This window comes from Lolium perenne, chromosome 4 (assembly GCF_019359855.2).
Source record: "Lolium perenne isolate Kyuss_39 chromosome 4, Kyuss_2.0, whole genome shotgun sequence".
Classification (NCBI taxonomy): domain Eukaryota; kingdom Viridiplantae; phylum Streptophyta; class Magnoliopsida; order Poales; family Poaceae; genus Lolium; species Lolium perenne.
Window position 1 is genome coordinate 60,881,057 of NC_067247.2, and position 19,190 is coordinate 60,900,246.

The following is a 19,190-nucleotide window of genomic DNA, read 5'->3' on the forward strand; positions in this document are numbered from 1 at the left end:
ATTATGTCGTAACATCTAGATCACACCATTGAAATAAATATGTAGAATAGACTACTTACGGATCCAGATCAAAATTCCATATCTACCTTAGCGGTAAGACTCCGCGTCGGTCACGCCGAAGCCCTTGTTCGATTCTTCCAAACCACAATTTTTACTTAATTAAATATGTTCCTGACAAGTGGGTCACGCATGATATATAAAACTAATAACATTTAATAAAGTAACTTAGTATTATTTCGTCACCTCGATCTTTGATTTCGTCACCTATTAACAGACACGATGGAAGCCCTTCCCGCTTGGGTAATGGGTGACGATTTTTTCTTGACGAGAAATCATACCGTCAAGCATTACCTTAAATGCTTGACGAAAGATGAATTCGTCACCTATAAGGACACATCCATGACGGTATGCATTTTTGTCACCAGGGTTTTCGTCAACAAATCCCCCATCTCTTGTAGTGATATTTTATATTACCTTCCTTCATATCAATGATAGCACCAGCAGTTCGAAGAAAAGGTCTTCCCAATATAATGGGACAAGATGCATTGCATTCAATATCCAAGACAACAAAATCAACGGGGACAAGGTTATTGTTAACAGTAATGCGAACATTATCAACTTTCCCCAAAGGTTTCTTTGTAGAATGATCAGCAAGATTAACATCCAAATAACAATTTTTCAGCGGTGGCAAGTCAAGCATATCATAAATTTTCTTAGGCATAACAGAAATACTTGCACCAAGATCACATAAAGCATTACAATCAAAATCTTTAACCTTCATCTTAATGATGGGCTCCCAACCATCCTCTAGCTTTTTAGGAATAGAGGCTTCGCGCTCTAGTTTCTCTTCTCTAGCTTTTATGAGAGCATTTGTAATATGATGTGTAAAAGCCAAATTTATAGCACTAGCATTAGGACTTTTAGCAAGTTTTTGCAAGAACTTTATAACTTCAGAGATGTGGAAATCATCAAAATTCAAACCATTATAATCTATAGCAATGGGATCATCATCCCCAATGTTGGAAAAAATTTCAGCAGCTTTATCACAAGCAGTTTCAGCAGTTTTAGCAGTTTCAGGCAGTTTCTCGTGCTTTGCATTAGAAGTGGAAACATTGCTAACACCAATTCTTTTATTAGTATTAGTAGGAGGTGCAGCAACATGTGTAGCATTAGCATTACAAGTGGTGGTAATAGTCCAAACTTTAGCTACATTCTTCTCTTTAGCTAGTTTTTCATTTTCTTCTCTATCCCACCTAGCACGCAGTTCAGCCATTAATCTTATATTCTCATTAATTCTAACTTGAATGGCATTTGCTGTAGTAACAATTTTATTATGATGATTCTCATTAGGCATAACTTTCGATTTCAAAAGATCAACATCAATGACAAGACTATCGACTTTAGAAGCAAGTATATCAATTTTCCCAAGCTTTTCTTCAACAGATTTGTTAAAAGCAGTTTGCGTACTAATAAATTCTTTAAGCATGGCTTCAAGTCCAGGGGGTGAACTCCTATTATTGTTGTAAGAATTCTCATAAGAATTACCATAGCCGTTGCCATTATTATAAGGATATGGCCTATAGTTGTTACTAGAATTGTTCCGGTAAGCATTGTTGTTGAAATTATTATTTTTAATGAAGTTTACATCAACATGTTCTTCTTGTGCAACCAATGAAGCTAATGGAACATTATTAGGATCAATATTAGGCCTACCATTCACAAGCATAGACATAATAGCATCAATCTTATCACTCAAGGAAGAGGTTTCTTCGACAGAATTTACCTTCTTACCTTGTGGAGCTCTTTCCGTGTGCCATTCAGAGTAGTTGATCATCATATTATCAAGAAGCTTTGTTGCTTCACCAAGAGTGATGGACATAAAGGTACCTCCAGCAGCTGAATCCAATAAATTCCGTGAAGAAAAATTTAGTCCTGCATAGAAGGTTTGGATGATCATCCAAGTAGTCAGTCCATGGGTTGGGCAATTTTTAACCAGAGATTTCATTCTTTCCCAAGATTGAGCAACATGTTCAGTATCTAATTGTTTAAAATTCATTATGCTACTCCTCAAAGATATAATTTTAGCAGGGGGATAATATCTACCAATAAAAGCATCCTTGCATTTAGTCCATGAATCAATACTATTCTTAGGCAGAGATAGCAACCAATCTTTAGTTCTTCCTCTTAATGAGAAAGGGAACAATTTTAGTTTAATAATATCACCATCTACATCTTTATATTTTTGCATTTCACATAGTTCAACAAAATTATTAAGATGGGCAGCAGCATCATCAGAACTAACACCAGAAAATTGCTCTCGCATAACAAGATTCAAAGAAAGCAGGTTTAATTTCAAAGAATTCTGCTGTAGTAGCAGGTGGAGCAATAGGTGTGCATAAGAAATCATTATTATTTGTGGTTGTGAAGTCACACAACTTAGTATTTTTAGGGTTGGCCATTTTAGCAACAGTAAATAAAGCAAACTAGATAAAGTAAATGCAAGTAAACTAATTTTTTTGTGTTTTTGATATAGCAAACAAGATAGCAAATAAAGTAAAACTAGCAACTAATTTTTTTGTATTTTGATTTAGTGCAGCAAACAAAATAGTAAATAAAACTAAGCAAGACAAAAACAAAGTAAAAAGATTGAGAAGTGGAGACTCCCCTTGCAGCGTGTCTTGATCTCCCCGGCAACGGCGCCAGAAAATATGCTTGATGGCGTGTAACTCACACGTTCGTTGGGAACCCCAAGAGGAAGGTATGATGCGCACAGCAGCAAGTTTTCCCTCAGAAAGAAAACCAAGGTTTATCGAACCAGGAGGAGCCAAGAAGCACGTTGAAGGTTGATGGCGGCGGGATGTAGTGCGGCGCAACACCAGGGATTCCGGCGCCAACGTGGAACCTGCACAACACAACCAAAGTACTTTGCCCCCAACGAAACAGTGAGGTTGTCAATCTCACCGGCTTGCTGTAACAAAGGATTAACCGTATTGTGTGGAAGATGATTGTTTGCAGAAAACAGTAGAACAAGTATTGCAGTAGATTGTATTTCAGTAAAGAGAATTGGACCGGGGTCCACAGTTCACTAGAGGTGTCTCTCCCATAAGACAAGCAGCATGTTGGGTGAACAAATTACAGTTGGGCAATTGACAAATAAAGAGAGCATGACCATGCACATACATATCATGATGATTATAGTGAGATTTAATTGGGCATTACGACAAAGTACATAGACCGCCATCCAACTGCATCTATGCCTAAAAAGTCCACCTTCAGGTTATCATCCGAACCCCTTCCAGTATTAAGTTGCAAAGCAACAGACAATTGCATTAAGTATGGTGCGTAATGTAATCAACAACTACATCCTTAGACATAGCATCAATGTTTTATCCCTAGTGGCAACAGCACAACACAACCTTAGAACTTTCATCACTGTCCCGGTGTCAATGCGGGCATGAACCCACTATCGAGCATAAGTACTCCCTCTTGGAGTTACAAGCATCTACTTGGCCAGAGCATCTACTAGTAACGGAAAGCATGCAAGATCATAAACAACACGTAGATATAACTTTGATAATCAACATAACAAGTATTCTCTATTCATCGGATCCCAACAAACGCAACATATAGAATTACAGATAGATGATCTTGATCATGTTAGGCAGCTCACAAGATCCGACAATGATAGCACAATGGGGAGAAGACAACCATCTAGCTACTGCTATGGACCCATAGTCCAGGGGTAGACTACTCACACATCACACCGGAGGCGACCATGGCGGCGTAGAGTCCTCCGGGAGATGATTCCCCTCTCCGGCAGGGTGCCGGAGGCGATCTCCTGGATCCCCCGAGATGGGATCGGCGTTGGCGGCGTCTCTGGAAGGTTTTCCGTATCGTGGCTCTCGGTACTGGGGGTTTCGTCACGGAGGCTTTAAGTAGGCGGAAGGGTAGGTCAAGAGGCGGCGCGAGGTGCCCAGACCATAGGGCCGCGCGGCCAGGGCAGGGGCCGCGCCGCCTATGCTCGGCTGCCTCGTGGCCCCTTTCGTTTCGTCTTCGGACTTACGGAAGCTTCGTCGAAAAATAGGCCCCTGGGCATTACTTTCGTCCAATTCCGAGAATATTTCCTTACTAGGATTTCTGAAACCAAAAATAGCGAAACAAAGAATCGGCACTTCAGCATCTTGTTAATAGGTTAGTTCCAGAAAATGCACGAATATGACATAAAGTGTGCATAAAACATGTAGATAACATCAATAATGTGGCATGGAACATAAGAAATTATCGATACGTCGGAGACGTATCACTTGTCAACACCTTCTGCTCCTCGTTGGGATCGACATTCTTACTTATCGAAGATACTACGATACACCCCCTATACTTGTGGGTCATCACTGTGACCTGAGGAGGCGGTGCCGGCCAACCTGACGCTCACCTCCGAATGCTTGAAGGATGCTGGCCGGAGGATCCGCGAGTGGAAGTGCTCAGCGGCCCGTGCCGGATCAGATGCAGCGCTACGCATTGCCTGCTCTTGGTACGAAGAGCTAGATCTGGACGCCTTCCACAGCCTTCGCGGCGACGCTCCCACCGACACGGACCCAGTCCTCACCGCGAAGCGGAAGGACCGCGCCTACCGGATAGCGGAGTTCGCCTCCACCCGCACCTTCATTCCTCCTCCTCCCGATGTTAGGGATGCCCTCTCCGACGACGAGGAAGAAAACGTCGATGACGAGGAGGATGAAGAAGCCGGGAAGGTGAGGTGCCTCCAGAGCAAGCCCCGGAAGCTCCTGAAGCTGGTGATGCCCCTCCGGAAGCTCCTGAAGCTGGCCCGCAGTCCCCCGTTGCCTAGATATTCTCACTATGTGTTTGTTGTATCTGTTGGCTTACAAAACAATATTGGTTAAACTCTGCCCCGGTATGCCAGGGTCTTTGATGTAAGATAAAACTTAGCATTTCTTTTGGTTGAGCTACAACTTTTATGCCGGTGGCTTATCAAGTTAAATTCGTATGCTATCTTAGCACTTTGCCTTTGTTGTTTGCTTTTATCTTGCACTGTGAAGATTCCGGAATTGTTTCCGCATCCAATCTGATGCACACATGGTTCTTTTGCTTTGGCTCTGCCTACCTCTCTGGGTGTTTTGGCGTATGAGTCTCAAAGTTCTTTTGCCAAGCAAGCACTTTCTTGAACTTAGAAATAACTCGAAATTTTTCACAAAAAACCGGTATAACCGGGGTTAGTTAAACTTTTGCCGGATTGTTTGTTCCCACTCCCTCTTTTCGTGTTTCACGTGCTTAGTTCCTTCCGGTTTATCTTGCTTGCCATGAAGTCGGGTTGCGGACAGCAGCAAAGTCGAAGACTCCGGTAGGTTTAGCACGTTACTAAACCGGAAAGAAAAAACGTCCAACAAGCAACCGGTAAACTGAAAAAATAAACACATTACATGCAATTTCGGTAGAGGCAGTCCCCGAGATTAATTCGAGGTGCCGACATCCTTTATTCATAGTAAATAAGGTACAAAAAAGGAACTTCTTACACCACATCTTCAGGAGTAGAAGGGACGCAACAAAGCTATGTTCCACGGACACTTGGTCTCATCTCCGGATCTGTCCGCCTTTCCTTCCTTCCATTCCTGTGCATCGATCAAGTAGTAGGCATCATTGTGCAGAGCCTTGCTCACAATGAATGGTCCTTCCCACGGAGGTGAGAGTTTGTGGCGTCCCTCAGTGCGTTGCACTAGGCGTAACACCAGATCTCCTTCCCGGAACACCCTCGGGTTAACCTTCTGGCTATGATAGCGCCTGAGATTCTGCTGGTAAATGACTGTTCTTGCCAAAGCCAGCTCTCTTGCTTCTTCAAGAAAGCCAAGCAGTTTGCCGGCAGGGACACCAAAGGTGCACTTTGCCGGATTGAGTTTCATTCGGAACCTTCTTAAGTTATCAAATGTTTGCCTGAGATCATCGATCAAGGTTTCTTTTAGCTTAGTTTTTATCACGACATCGTCCACATAGACTTGCACATTTTTTCCGATTTGATCAAACAAGCATTTTTGCATACAGCGCTGGTACATTGCACCAGCGTTGCGCAAACCGAAAGGCATAGTGACATAGCAATAAGCCCCGTGCGGGGTAATGAACGCAGTTTTTATTTGATCTTCCTTTTTCAGGGGAATCTGGTGGAAACCGGAATAAGCATCCAGAAAAGACAACAGCTCACAGCCAGCAGTTGAATCAATCACTGGATCGATCCGAGGTAAAGGGAAAGGATCTTTCGGGCAACCTTTATTCAGGTTGGTGTAGTCGATGCACATGCGCCACACCTTTGGAGCTTTGGGTTCCTCTTCTTTTTTCTTCTCGACCAGCACCGGATTGGCTAGCCACTCGGTATGCAGTACTTCCACGATGAAACCGGCAACCAGCAACTTTGTTACTTCCTCTCCAATGATCTTTCTTCTGTCTTCAGCGAACCGGCGTAAGGGTTGTCGCACCGGCTTAGCATCCTTCCGGACATTCAGAGAGTGCTCAGCCAACTCGCTCGGAACACCTACCAAGTCATCAGTAGACCAGGCAAAGATATTCCGATTCTCACGGAGGAAGTTGACGAGCGCGCTTTCCTATGCCTCACTCAGGCCAGCACTAATACGAATGGTACGGTCAGGGTATGCCGGATCCAGCACAATGTCCTTTGTTTCCTTGCTTGGCTTGAACGCCGGTGTTCCCAAGTTACCACTCGATCATTGCCGCTAAGATCAACTGTGAGGACTGAGCCAGCGCAACCGCAGTTTGCATCCTTCTTTTTTCCTCTGCGATCACCAGCGATTCTGCCAGGTTTGATCTGACGGAAGCGGTTTCCAGTGAGACTTTGTAGTTTCCCACCACAGTTAAGGGTCCACGAGGTGCCGGCATCTTCATCTTGAGATACGCCGTATGAGTTGTTGCCATGAACGCTGCCAATGCCGGTCTCCCTAGCAGTGCATGGTAGGGACTGTCTAGGTCCACGACTTCGAACAAAACATTTTCGACCCGGCAATTGTCATGCCCTCCGAATGACACATCCACCCGGATTTTTCCCATAGCCTAGCAGGAGAGGCCCGGAACGATTCCGTGGAACGTAGTGTGAGTTGGTTGTAGCATGTTTTCTGTTATTCCCAGCGTGTACATTGTGTGCCGGTACATGATATTTATGCTGCTTCCATTGTCTATCAGCACTTTGCTGAACTTGACTCGAGTCGTTGGCCCATGCATGATTGAGTCCACAACAATAGCGTAGCCACCCGGGTTTGGCATGATCTTGGGGTGATCCTTGAATGACCAGGTGATTTCCTGATCTGACCACAGCATGTATTTTGGAACTGCCGGTATCACCGCGTTCACTTCCATGGAACGACGATGCACGCTTTGTCTGTCGGTTGGCTCAGTAACGAACACAACGCAGCACAAGTGTGGGTCCTTGTAAACATTCTGGCCCAAAGGTGCCGGCGGTGGCGGTTGGCCATTGCCATCTTCCACCTGATGAACTTGCTGGTGCTGTTGCTGGTTTGGCTGAGGCTGTACTGGTAGAGCGTTGGCTCCGGTAAGCGGTGGTGGCGGTGGTAGTTATTGCCGCAAGATGTCTTGCGATGGTGGTAGTATCGTAGTACAGCCTTGTGCTTGCGCATCTTTTACCGCACCTTTCAACAGCAAGTACTTAGTCCAGGAACAATCTTTTGTCAAGTGGTTTGCCGGCTTCACCGGATTCGGAGTGTGCCAACGGCATGGTTGTTCCATTGCCGATTCCATGGTGTATCTTGCATGCTCTTGCCAATTCTTTTTCTCCCGACGGTTTCTTTTCAACCCATTATTTTTTAGGACCCGCCCACGGCTGCGATCCGGTTTTTTGCCTTTGGCTTCCGCTGGCACCGGAATTATCCTGCACCGCGGCTACTTGCTGCAGACCATACCTCCGATCCGGAAAATCTTCCCTTCTTTTGTTGTGCCGGTTATCCCGGTATTGATCTTGGCGCGGTTGGCTTGTTTGCGCCGGATCAGCTTGTACTGCCGGTTGCATTGGGTCTCCCAACGCGTAGCTATCTGCCACACGTATCATTTCTGCCAGAGTTACCGGCATGTTTCGCTGCAGCTTTTGCCACAAAGGTGAACCTCTCCAGCACCCATTGCAAAACCAAGCAATGGCCTGCGCCTCGATCACCCCTTCACAGGAGTTTCTTGTGGAGTTCCACCGGGTCAGGTAGTCCCGGTCTGTTTCATTGGGGCGCTGCACGCATAAAGCGAGCTGCTGTGGCCTGTTTGGCCTCCGGTAGGTACTGCTGAAGTTACTCACAAATGCTTCCTCAAAGTCCAACCAACCATTTATGCTTCCCGCCGGCAAATTGTTAAGCCAGATGCGTGCCTATCCTACCAAGAAAGATGGTACGATTCTCACGGCCCAGCGTCGGTTACCTCCGCCAGTTACAGTTCCTTCGCCGCCAGCGACATAAACTGCGGTCACGTAGTCCGCGAGCCAGTCTTCCGGCTTTGGTGCCATCATATGTTTTTGTGTCACGGGGCAACTGGAAGTTGCGAACCGGTGGTTCCTCTTTCAAGATCTGTGGACCAAAGCATTTTGGGCCAGGAGGACCTTCTGCCTCGATCATCTCAGATAAATGCACCCTGTCCAGCTGGTGCCTCGCATCCCGGTCTGTTAAGCATATTTCTCCTACGCGTTCCCCTAATGGGTTCCGGTAGGCTGCGACTCTTTCAGTTGCTGAATAAGCTTCATCGTAACATTCCGGTGCCGCGGCCCTTGCCTGCCGGTACCTTGGTGGAGGCATTTCCTCTTCAACGTACGCTGCCCTTGCAGCTCGATAATTTTACCCGGTTTCATATCTACCGGCATGATTGTTTCCGGCATAGCCTCTTCTGGCGTAGCCTCGATCTGCCCCTTGGCTTTTTCTACCGGCATCGTGTTGCCCGGCTTGTTGCTTTCCGGCAAGAACCGGATCGTACACAGTCAATTGCTGCGCATTCATTTCTTTTTCTTTTCTTCTGTCCGGATGGGGGGACGACGCCTGCCCCAGGGACTTACTTCCGGCGTTTTTTGCCGAACGCACAGATTTCGAAGCCGCATCTTTGTTTGCCTTAGCCAACTCAGCATTTTGTTCCTGGATCATGTCAAGCAACTCCCTAACACGATCTTGTTGTTTGGCTAGGGCATCTCCGGTAAGCGAATCACACAGCTCTACAGCAGCCCTAGCAGCTTTTATGGTTTTATCCGGGCTACTGTACTTAGGTTTTTCTACGATACTCAGAGATGCAGAGGTACTTTTTCCGGCAAGAACTTCCTTACGCAGATCCTGATCTAGGTTGCGAGCCTTAAGCCGGTTTTCCGGCATCCTAGCAGCCTGAGCGCTAACAAAAGCAAAGCCATGGGCAGCGTTATACTCACGTAGGGTTAAGTTCAGCTCGCGCTGTGCCCGGATGATGTCCGCGCCTGCTGAGAGCAGCTTCTGTTGTTGCGCCTCCAGCTCCGCCTGAGCCGCTGCAGGATCAAGGTTCTGTGCGAGGGGCGTCGCCAGCACGTTCATCGCCGCTTGCAGAGGAGTCTCTGGTGGTGGTGCAGATGCACCCGCAACCCCTTGGTCACGCTCTGTCGGCGGTTTGGCCGTGCGCGTGGACTTTGTTTGTCCAGCGCCTTCCGCCGCAGCCTCCTTGCCGGCGTCAGCCGCGCCAACCACCAGCACCTCGACGCTGCCGGCGGCATGGCCACCGCGAAGCGCAGACCTTGGCGGGTCCGGAGCCACCAGCACCGGCGAGATGCACTGGCGCTCAGGGACGGTGCCGAGGTAGACGCGGTGGCTGCCGAACTCGATGATGCAGCCGTTCTTGGGGAACTTACCGCCGTTGGAGAAGCAGCCAGCGTTGTCGTTGATGAAGTCCAGCGAGCCGAGGCGGTAGACGAGGCCACTGACCACGCGCTCGCCGGAGATGGTGAGGATGCCCGCCCGAATATGAACTCCAGCAAGCGCCGCTGCTGGCCCCATGGTGGGCGCCAACTATCGTTGTGGTGAACAGACAGATGCCATAGGATGGCTTAAGTTGGGGCCGAATGGGCGCTAGAGGATTCAGAGGAGGGTTTTGGTTATTTGGGATGGATTTCCGGATGGATTTCCCGATGAATTGGCCTTGGCCAGAGGTAGAAGAAGAAGAACACAAGGGCAGAATCACCTCTAGATCTCTCTATTGCATGAACATACAAGGTTACAGGTTTTTCCTATCTCAGGTTCGTCATCTCTCTCATAGCATGCCCGCGATGGGGTGTTTCCCCTCTCCTTATATAGGGGAGAGGGTGGCTTACAGGGGAAGAAACCCTAGGAAACCCTAATGGCATCTTTGACTGGACAAACTACTTTACAAAGCCTCTTTGGCTACCGGTGACGCCGGTATGTCTTTAATCAGGAGGAGTGACATCCTCCGGTACCTTTTACGTCATCATCTGCTTTTGCCTCAGAGCTTCGATTAAAGCTGAAGTGCTTCGCTCATCTTTGTCTTCTAGCTCCTTAGAGAATCTTTGACCAGTCTTGCTGACGTGCTACAGTGTAGCCTGTACCGGTAATCCGGTACCTTCTTAGCTCTTTCCGGTATACCCCTCCTGGGATACCGGTATAGATTTACTTAGCCAAAAGCTTAGCTTCACAGCCCGGAATAATCTTTAAACCGGTATCTTGATAGCTTAAACCATCCGGTTTGGCATGCCTTTATCATACCGGGGGTCATCCCCCCAACATGGAGGGAGTAGAACAAAATTTCATGACATTGTCAGTACAAAGAAATTTATCCTTCTTTTCAGTTTGCTTCTCTACCATAAATTTCCACTTTCTAAACACATCGAACACATGAGATTTATATTTTAGAAATGAAATCCACGCTCTTCTGGAGTAATCATCAATGATAGTAAGCATGTAATTAGCACCACCATGGGAAGTCTTACGGGAAGGTCCCCACGCATCAAAATGCATATAATCTAAAATCCCTTTAGTGGTACAAACAGAAACATTCAATTTAACTCTATTATGATTACCAAATATGCATTGCTCATGGAACTCCAACTTACTCAAATTGCAGACATTTAGCAGGTCTCTCCCATGCAACTCTTTCATGCCATGTTCACTCATATGTTTAAGATGCATATGTTGCACATTAGTTTTGCCAGGTTAATCAGGAATAATAACAATAATACCAGGCAAAGTGCTACCTCTAAAAACATATTGCTTAATTCATATCACCTATCATGTGCATGAGAGAACCTTTTGATACCTTAAGAAGTCTACGCCCACCGGCGTACTTATACCCATCAACATCAAGGGTACCGAGGGATATTTCTGGCCATGGTTGGTACGTGTTTCACCCCAGCCAACGTGTGTGTCATGCCATCATGTGTCCTGATCTGAACAGAACCAATGCGAAGAATATGACAAGGGTTGTCATTCCCCACACGCACAAAATTCCAGTCTCCACATACTCGTGTGAACTGAACCAATCTTCGTTATAAGAAATATGAAGCAAACATGCAATATCAAGTATCCATTCATCATCACGAGAAACACATGCAGCAAAAACAGCTAGACATTCATCATCAGAATTATAACTAGAAACAATAACAACCTTACCATCACCATTAATTTTTTTTTGGTTGGTAAGTACGGTTTCTTTTCTCCTTGTTATGCAACTTCCAACAATCATCAGTATTGTGATTAGTTTTCTTACAATACCTACAGAACTGGTTCCTTCGATTTAAACAGACTCTCTCTCGGTCTTGCTCTTATATCGGTAGTTGTTGGTGTTTCTTTGCTCGGGTCTGCCTCAGAATTGCAGTGCTTCTGCCTTAGATGACAACCCCTCTGCCTACACCATAGTTTTAATCTTTTTCCTTTTCTGGAGGGCCTCATAAACTTCGTCAAAGGTTAGTTCATCGTGACTTAATAATATGGTGTCTAGGAAATTCGTAAAGGAACTAGGAAATGCGACTAACAGTAGAAGAGTGTGATCCTCATCTTCATACTATACCTCCATGGACACTAAGTCAGAAACAATCTATCTAAAGATAGATAAGTGATTCATCACCGATGCATCTTGTTGCAACTTGTGCAAGAACAATTTAATCTTCACGTGCATCTTACTGGTTAGATCTTTGGACATGCAGATCGATTCCAGTTTCAACCACATGGCGTTGCAGTTTTCTATAGCACCAATTCATGCAAAATATTATTGGAAGGATGAAGTTCAATCAAAAGAAAAGCCTTACAGTCCTTCCGCTTTCTTCACCGGTCCATCTTTGCATCCGGACTTTCCAAATCCTTCGAGTGTTTCATCCAGATTAGAAGTGTTTGGGCAAGAATCGCCCTCATCTTCACTTGCCACAGAGAAAACCTTGTGGTGTAGTGCAGCTGCGGTAGATCAATCTTCAAAGAAGACATGTTGCAAACCCTAGGTTGAAACACGGAATCTGATACCACTTGTTATAAACACGACAAGCAATAATGAAGAACAAAAAGGAAATCATAGCGGGAGGCACAAGATTTTAACGTGGAAAACCCTCTGCAACAAAGAGAGGTAAAAACCACGGGTGCTAGCCATCAAAACTTCACTATATCGGGGAGCGTTTACAAATGTCGTGGTTTATCGTATGAAGCAATAAACCCTAGCTGGCAGCTTACAAGAGGTACATATAGGCGGTGATGATGAAACCTACCGGCGACGGGCTTGCGTACCTCGCTCCGCTCGTCAGAAGTTAGCCTCCCTTTTATATGACACGCGTTGGGATATGGTGTGGGGGATCTTAGGATCCCATACCGATCTCCGGTGGTGAAGATCTAGTCGACAACGAGCTTGGGGCGACGGGGCAGCCGGTGGAAACCACGCTTTGACTTCGGTCTTGGCAGACGATAGTGGTGTCACTTGGCGTCGTTCCTTATCGAAGGCATCTTCTTTTCTTGTCTCTTCATCACATTTGGGAGCGGCGAATCTTGCAGATTGTCGGCGGGTGGTGTGGGGGCTACTGGCTTTGCTTCAATAAAGGAGGTGGACCTAGGATCCCTCTCAAGCCAACACGAAGATCTGCTTGGCGCATGTCTTCATTGATCTTGCCGAAGTGTCGTGTCCCGCAAGGCTCCGCTGGAGAACTCCACTATGTGACTCATGCTTGGAGATTGCCGAATCAGATGAGATCCGGTCACGCGCAACCGTATTTTTTCCGACCGTTCGGTTTCAGATGGAGCGATGCAACTCTGCAGCCTGTTGCTATCCTGGGACATGTCTTTAGTTCCATGATGACGTTAGTAGCGAAGTATGGCATGGAAGCCAAGATCTGAGGACTAGTAATGATAGTTCGAGTACTGATGAAGATGAGGGGTTGGTTTTGTGATGACTTGGAGGAGGCACACATCGGCAAATAGGAACTACAACACAAGAGAAGTTCAAAGTCTAATCTTCATGGTGAAAACCAAGATCTGCCCTTAACTGATTATGACAATAACCTTGTTAAAGGCATTATTTTTAAGAGAGCGGATCTTCTCAAGAGTGAAAACCTATGATCTATGATCAAGACAACGACGACGTTTATCATTGTTCTTTTCTTGGAGCCGTCGCTTTTGGAGAAGATTGATTTCTAGTGCTATCTTGGTGGTATGTTGATACAAAAAAAAAATCGATCACAGTGGCAGAACTTTCTTTTTTAGGAGTAACTTTTTTTTACCGTATGTATCCGTATTACCATTTGGACGCTCTGTTCTTGCAAGGCTATGGATAATTAGTTTTTTCTCGTTATTAATGTGTTATCTTTGTCAAGAAAATGCTGTACGTAGCGTCCATCGATTGTGCCAGACTCTTCTCTTTCTCTCTGACTTACCTGTTAAGAAAACGTCGCCGAACTCCCAAGACGACGTACGTGGTGCGCACCATCGCAGATCAGACAGGCTGCACGCGGCCGCACAAGATCGCGCGCCACGGCGACCGGAGTTCGAGAACGTCACCGCCATGCGAAACACGTACGGCGACCATCCACATCCCGTCGACGCTTCAACGTTCGCCACCGTACCGCGATCACTCGAGAAGAAACGTAGACGACTAGATGTACGCAGGTGCGCGGAAGCACCGTGTCACAATGGCTCCAGCCAACTGAATTTTCCGTTCGACGTAGCACCTCGCGAGCGGCCGGCCGGCGGGTGACTGCTGCGTGCCGGCCGTGTCGACGCGGCGGCCGGCCGGCCGGCGAGGCGGTGACTGCCGTGTGGAGCTGTGCATGGTGCGGTGGCCGCGCGCGTCGCCGGCCGGCTGTTGCGTCCGAAAGCGATCAGTCGATCCAGCTGCAGGTCGGCACGGAGTTATCTATCAACACCGGCGGGCGGGCGGGCCGGCGTCGCTGTCTCGCCCTTTCCACCGCGCGCCAAGTTGGGTTGCCGCCGGTCGACGTGCACGAAGCTACGAACCGGCCCGAGTATTTTGTTTCCACTTGCGGCGCCGCTGCGTAGTCGTCGCACATGTCAAGCTGCAATTCCCCCGACGGTGGAATTCGGATTTGATCGATTCGTCGACAACTCGTCACGCCAACGCGTACGTGAATAACAGGTCTTTCTCGGCGGCTCGATCGGTCGATTCTCGCGAGGTTGAGCAGTAACTTCTGGACTCTGCATGCATCTGCATCTGGTGCTGCGAACTGAAGCAGAGAGGTTTCCCGCCTCTTTAATTTTCTTGCAAGTTACGGTGTTTCTTCGACGCGAGTGCAAGTTACTACAGTGCACGCAAAGGGAATTGGCGTGGCAGAGCATCAATCCTTTTACAGTTCGATCAAGCAACTGAAATGAGTATTGACAAAGTGAAGAAACCAGAATTTCAGTTCAAATAATCTCCAATTTCCATTCATGTGTATGTTACAGAGTATATACTACTAATAGTATTAGTTCATCATCAATCTCTATACGAGTGTGTATGTATGAACTACTATTGACTACAATACACTGACGGCCACAGAAGAAAGTACTCTGCCATCGTTACAAAGAACCAACCAACAAGATGAAGATCCACCTATACCTATATGAGTATTTTGTATGGCTACCTACTATGATGTACTGTATCACTCACTGACTCGCTCAATCTGTACATGAGCAGGAACAAATTTAACCAAACGAATGAATCGAATAGTGTTGACCGGACGGACGGACGGACTCTCAATTTCAACCACTGGACCAAAAACTTGTGCTGGCTGGATCGATGGGATCCATGCAGCTAGCTAGACGTTGATTCACGCCGTGAGGAGGCGTGGCTTCTTGAAGGCGAGCGGGCTCTGCACCTCCTCCTCGTCCTCCCACATCATCTTGTTGCCCTTGGCGCACGGGCGCCACACGAACTCCGGCACGGCGGGGATGTTGAGGTCGAACGCCGCGCGGGCCGCGGCCGCGGAGGAGCCTGCGTTGGCGCCGGTGCTCCCCACCTCGGACTCGGCGGCGGCCGCGACGGCCAGCAGCTCGGTGTTGGACGAGGCGGTCGCGGTGGCGCCCACGCCGCCGTCGTAGTGCTTGCGCTTGTGCCCGCCGAGCGCCTGCCCGGTGGGGAACTCCTTCTGGCAGATGGAGCACCTGTGGACCCTGCCGGTGGTTGTGCCGTCGGAGGACGCGGCGGTGGACGACGTGGCCGGCTCGGCGGGCGCCACGACGGCGGTGGCGACGACGGGGGGCGCGAGTGGAGCGGTGGCGTCGGCGGGAGGGGCCGGCTGCTTCACCCGGTGGCTCGTCTTGTGGCCGCCGAGCGCCTGGTAGGAGCCGAAGGACTTGCCGCAGACGGAGCACCTGAACTCGACCGGGACGGACAGCGAGGGCTGCGGCGCCTGGACGCGGTGGTTGCCGCCGCCGCCGCTGCGGGAGAGCATGAGGAGGCAGAGCGCGAGGTTCTCCTCCTCGGAGCGGTGGCGGCGGGAGCGCTTCTTCTTGGCCCAGCCCTGCAGCACGTGGCCGCTCTCCTCGCCGCTGCTGAGGCTGAGGGCCGCGGAGGCCTCCTCGTGGTGGTGGTGGTGGTGCTCTGCGGCGGCCGGGATCAGGGCGTGGAGCGCTTCCATGGCGGAGGACGACATGGCAGTACCGGAGAAGCTGATCGAGGAGCTAGGGAAGCAGCAGGGGAGAAGATGGACGCGTTCCTGCGTGGGACTTGTTCTTGTTCCTCTTGAGCCTGAGCGGTGGCTGGAGTGTGGTGGAGCTGGGTGTGGTGGTGTGGGGGGAGTGGTGGAGTGAGATGGTTTTAAAGCGGCGGGAGAAGAAGTTGCGTCGCAGGTGGGGCAAGGTGGGCGATGATGATGCGGCGTGGGCGCGCGCACGAGGCGGGGGGCGCGCGGGGAGGCTGACGGGCGGGGCCGGACGCAGTGGTTGGTTCGTTAGTTAGGAGCCGGTGGAGTGGCGGCGAAGGCTGTACTGCGGTTGTGCTGTGGTGGGTGGTGGAGGGGAGGGTTGGTTTGGGAACGAACGAATAAGTCGTGGTCAACGTGGAGGAGAAGACACGGCCGTGGGATGGAGGAGTGTGGGAGTGTGATGCCGGAGAAGAGTGAGGACTGAAGGTGGAGGGGGCTGCCTGCCAAGTGTGGACTCTGTGAAGCGGTCGTCGTCTGCTGGGCGGATTGGTGGTGCAACGGTGTGACCCGGCCCGGTAATGGCGTTTTCTATCAACACCATTGATTAAGGCATTTTTAGTGGGAGAACCATTTTACTCCCTCTGTATTTCATTATTAAACGTTATACCGTATTAATTTAGCTAAAACGTCTAACGTTCTAATACGGAGGAAGTACTTTTCTGTAGACGTTTATATTGGGACGAATATTAGGACACAGAAACCTGACCTAGAGGTGTGCTTTAAACGAGTAAATGATAAAAAAAACTATCACAGTTGAGACAATCGTGTCACATAACTACCAAATATGATCGTTTTGTCACATGACTACCAGTATTGCAGCGGGCGTCGTCTAACCGGTGGCGGTCGTGAAGGACTATGCGGCGGCGCTGCATCCCTGGCGCGCGGGAGCTAGATTGCCTCAATTATGATAGTTATGTGACGAAACGATCACATTTGGTAGTTATGTTACACGATTGCCTTAAATTGTGATAGTTTTTTTTTTGTCTCTTACTTGATTTAAACGGACAAACTTGACCTATTTCGGGACAAAATTTTATCCAGCTTGGGGTTGGTGCAGATAGTTATGCGCATCCGCACGCGGCACGCCATCCGACGTCCGACATGTCCCACTTGTCACCCACCTACACTTCTCTCTCCTCGTCTTGTCTTTCTTTTCACCTTCTTCCGATGTGAAGGTTCATCACCGATGTCATTCAATCGACGTTGTCTTTGTTCTCACTTGCTCGTTGTCGATGCCTGTCGTGCAGGGGCGCACTCCGCCTCACCCATCGCGTCCTCCCTTGTCTTCTCAGACAACGTGGGCTTCTTTTAGGGGCTCGGCGCAGGAGGTGGTGATGCTTCCCTGCTCGTCGTGCGGGGCACGATCAGGCGGGTCTACAGGGGTGTGTGAAACTCCTCCACCAAAGACGAAGGGCAGTCGCGTCGGGCTGAAGGCCAAGCTCCATCCTTTTCCACGTGAGCTGGCACTTCTAGCATGCCATTGTCAAATCAAGCACTTCTAGCATTTATTTTGTGGCTACAAATTTTCTCGTACGATATGATGCTTAGCCAGATAATTTTGCTTGCTATACCGAAAAGACAAATGATGCACTATAAGAGATTAAGATTTAGTTAGAATAAAAAATTGCGGTATATGATATGCAAGTCTAATTTGTCATATAGTAATTCAAATAGGAAGCACCGCTGGGTTCACCTTCACCCCAAATGGACAAGTGGAAGACATAGCCCGCAAAAATATCCACATGTGAGTAATGAAGTAAGACGAACAATTTTTTTTTTCCGAAATGGGTCACACGCTGGAAATGGCCTAACTGAGGCAGACGAGTCGGGGTTGCCGTACGTAATTGACCTTCATGCACATTGGATAGTTCCAAAGTATGCAAAAAAAAAAAAAAAACCCGAGGCAACCTCCTACGTGTACGTGACATGTCTTTTGGGTAAGAGCAACATCCAAGTTGTGTTGGTCTTGACAAAAAAGATTAATTTCCTGCCTTGCAGCGTGGGTGCAAAGTAGGAGTATTAATTAGCACATGTGTGTAGAGAAGGCCGACATGGTCTTGGCCTCGTGCTCGCTCTTGGCAGTGGAGGCAGACGGTTCCGAGAACCGGTGAGTATCCACGTCAAACCCCACCCGGTAGCAAGTCAGCTCGCAGCCTCAGACCACGCAACCGGATGGAGGGCCCCCAGATGCGTGCTTGGAAGATTCCAACGCTCTGGTCACCTCGGGGTCAATTAAAAATACCCCATCCATGATCCATCCCCTCTGAGCTTCCGTCGCCACAAGTGGCCTCGTTCGGCAACGTGGATCTTCTGCAGAAGCTGCTGCTCAGGATCGCATAGTATTAACTAGCCGGCGGCATGGACCATTTGTCCATTTGGGGTAATATACTATGCTCGTGCTACTGGTCTCCGTGGGCTGTTCGGCAACAGAGCCGCCAGATCGATTGCCCTTCCCTCCCCTCTCCTCCACCTTGAGGTGGCTCCCCAGCCCTTCTCGCCGGAATAGCTAGCCAACTGGAGGTGGCGGAGAGGGATGCCGGAGTAGGTGTAAGTAGAAATGGTCGTTGTAGGTCTAGGTTTTGGCTTTCTGCCGTTTTCTAGCGCCATGTCGGGAGGAAAACTCCACACACCGCCGGTTGGATTTGTTGTGGGCTTCTCCTTCTTGCTCTCGTCACGGTGCTCCATTGGCCAAAGCTAGATGCGGCGGTGGGCGAGACGGAGAGCTACTCCCTCAATAAGGTCGTTTTCTTGATTCTTGCTAGCTTCTTCTTCATCGAATTCGGCAAAACTGCTCGTCTCTTTCAGGTTAGCCATGGCGGCGGGAGGAAGGAGATATGAACAATGTCATGCCTCATGTTGTGCGAAGGTGGTCGGAGGAGCCGCCGGAGTTTGCAACTTATGTAGAATTTCGCAAGCGCTCCTCGTTGCGCCGCATTTTGCGGGATTGAGCCTCAAGCCGAGCTTTATATATTTTTGCTATATAGGAATACGGAGTCTTTGACGGACGTGTCGCAGCTAGTCGGTTCGAGTCGCTCCGAAATTGTGT

The 19,190-nt window shown here is 48.5% G+C and overlaps 1 protein-coding gene across 1 annotated transcript; it reads right to left on the bottom strand.

Annotated features, from left to right (window-relative positions):
- Nucleotides 1-14,857: 14,857 nt before the first annotated feature.
- LOC127292700 (zinc finger protein 1) lies at nucleotides 14,858-16,255 on the bottom strand. The gene has a single exon (XM_051322148.2). It carries the CDS (start codon nucleotides 16,091-16,093, stop codon nucleotides 15,269-15,271), a length of 825 nt encoding a protein of 274 aa, XP_051178108.1. The 5' UTR covers nucleotides 16,094-16,255; the 3' UTR covers nucleotides 14,858-15,268.
- Between the last annotated feature and the right edge of the window lie 2,935 nt (nucleotides 16,256-19,190).

What these genes read in the sequence shown, in the direction of transcription:
- LOC127292700 (XM_051322148.2), bottom strand. Translation starts at nt 16,093, where the DNA reads ATGTCGTCCTCCGCCATGGAAGCGCTCCACGCCCTGATCCCGGCCGCC.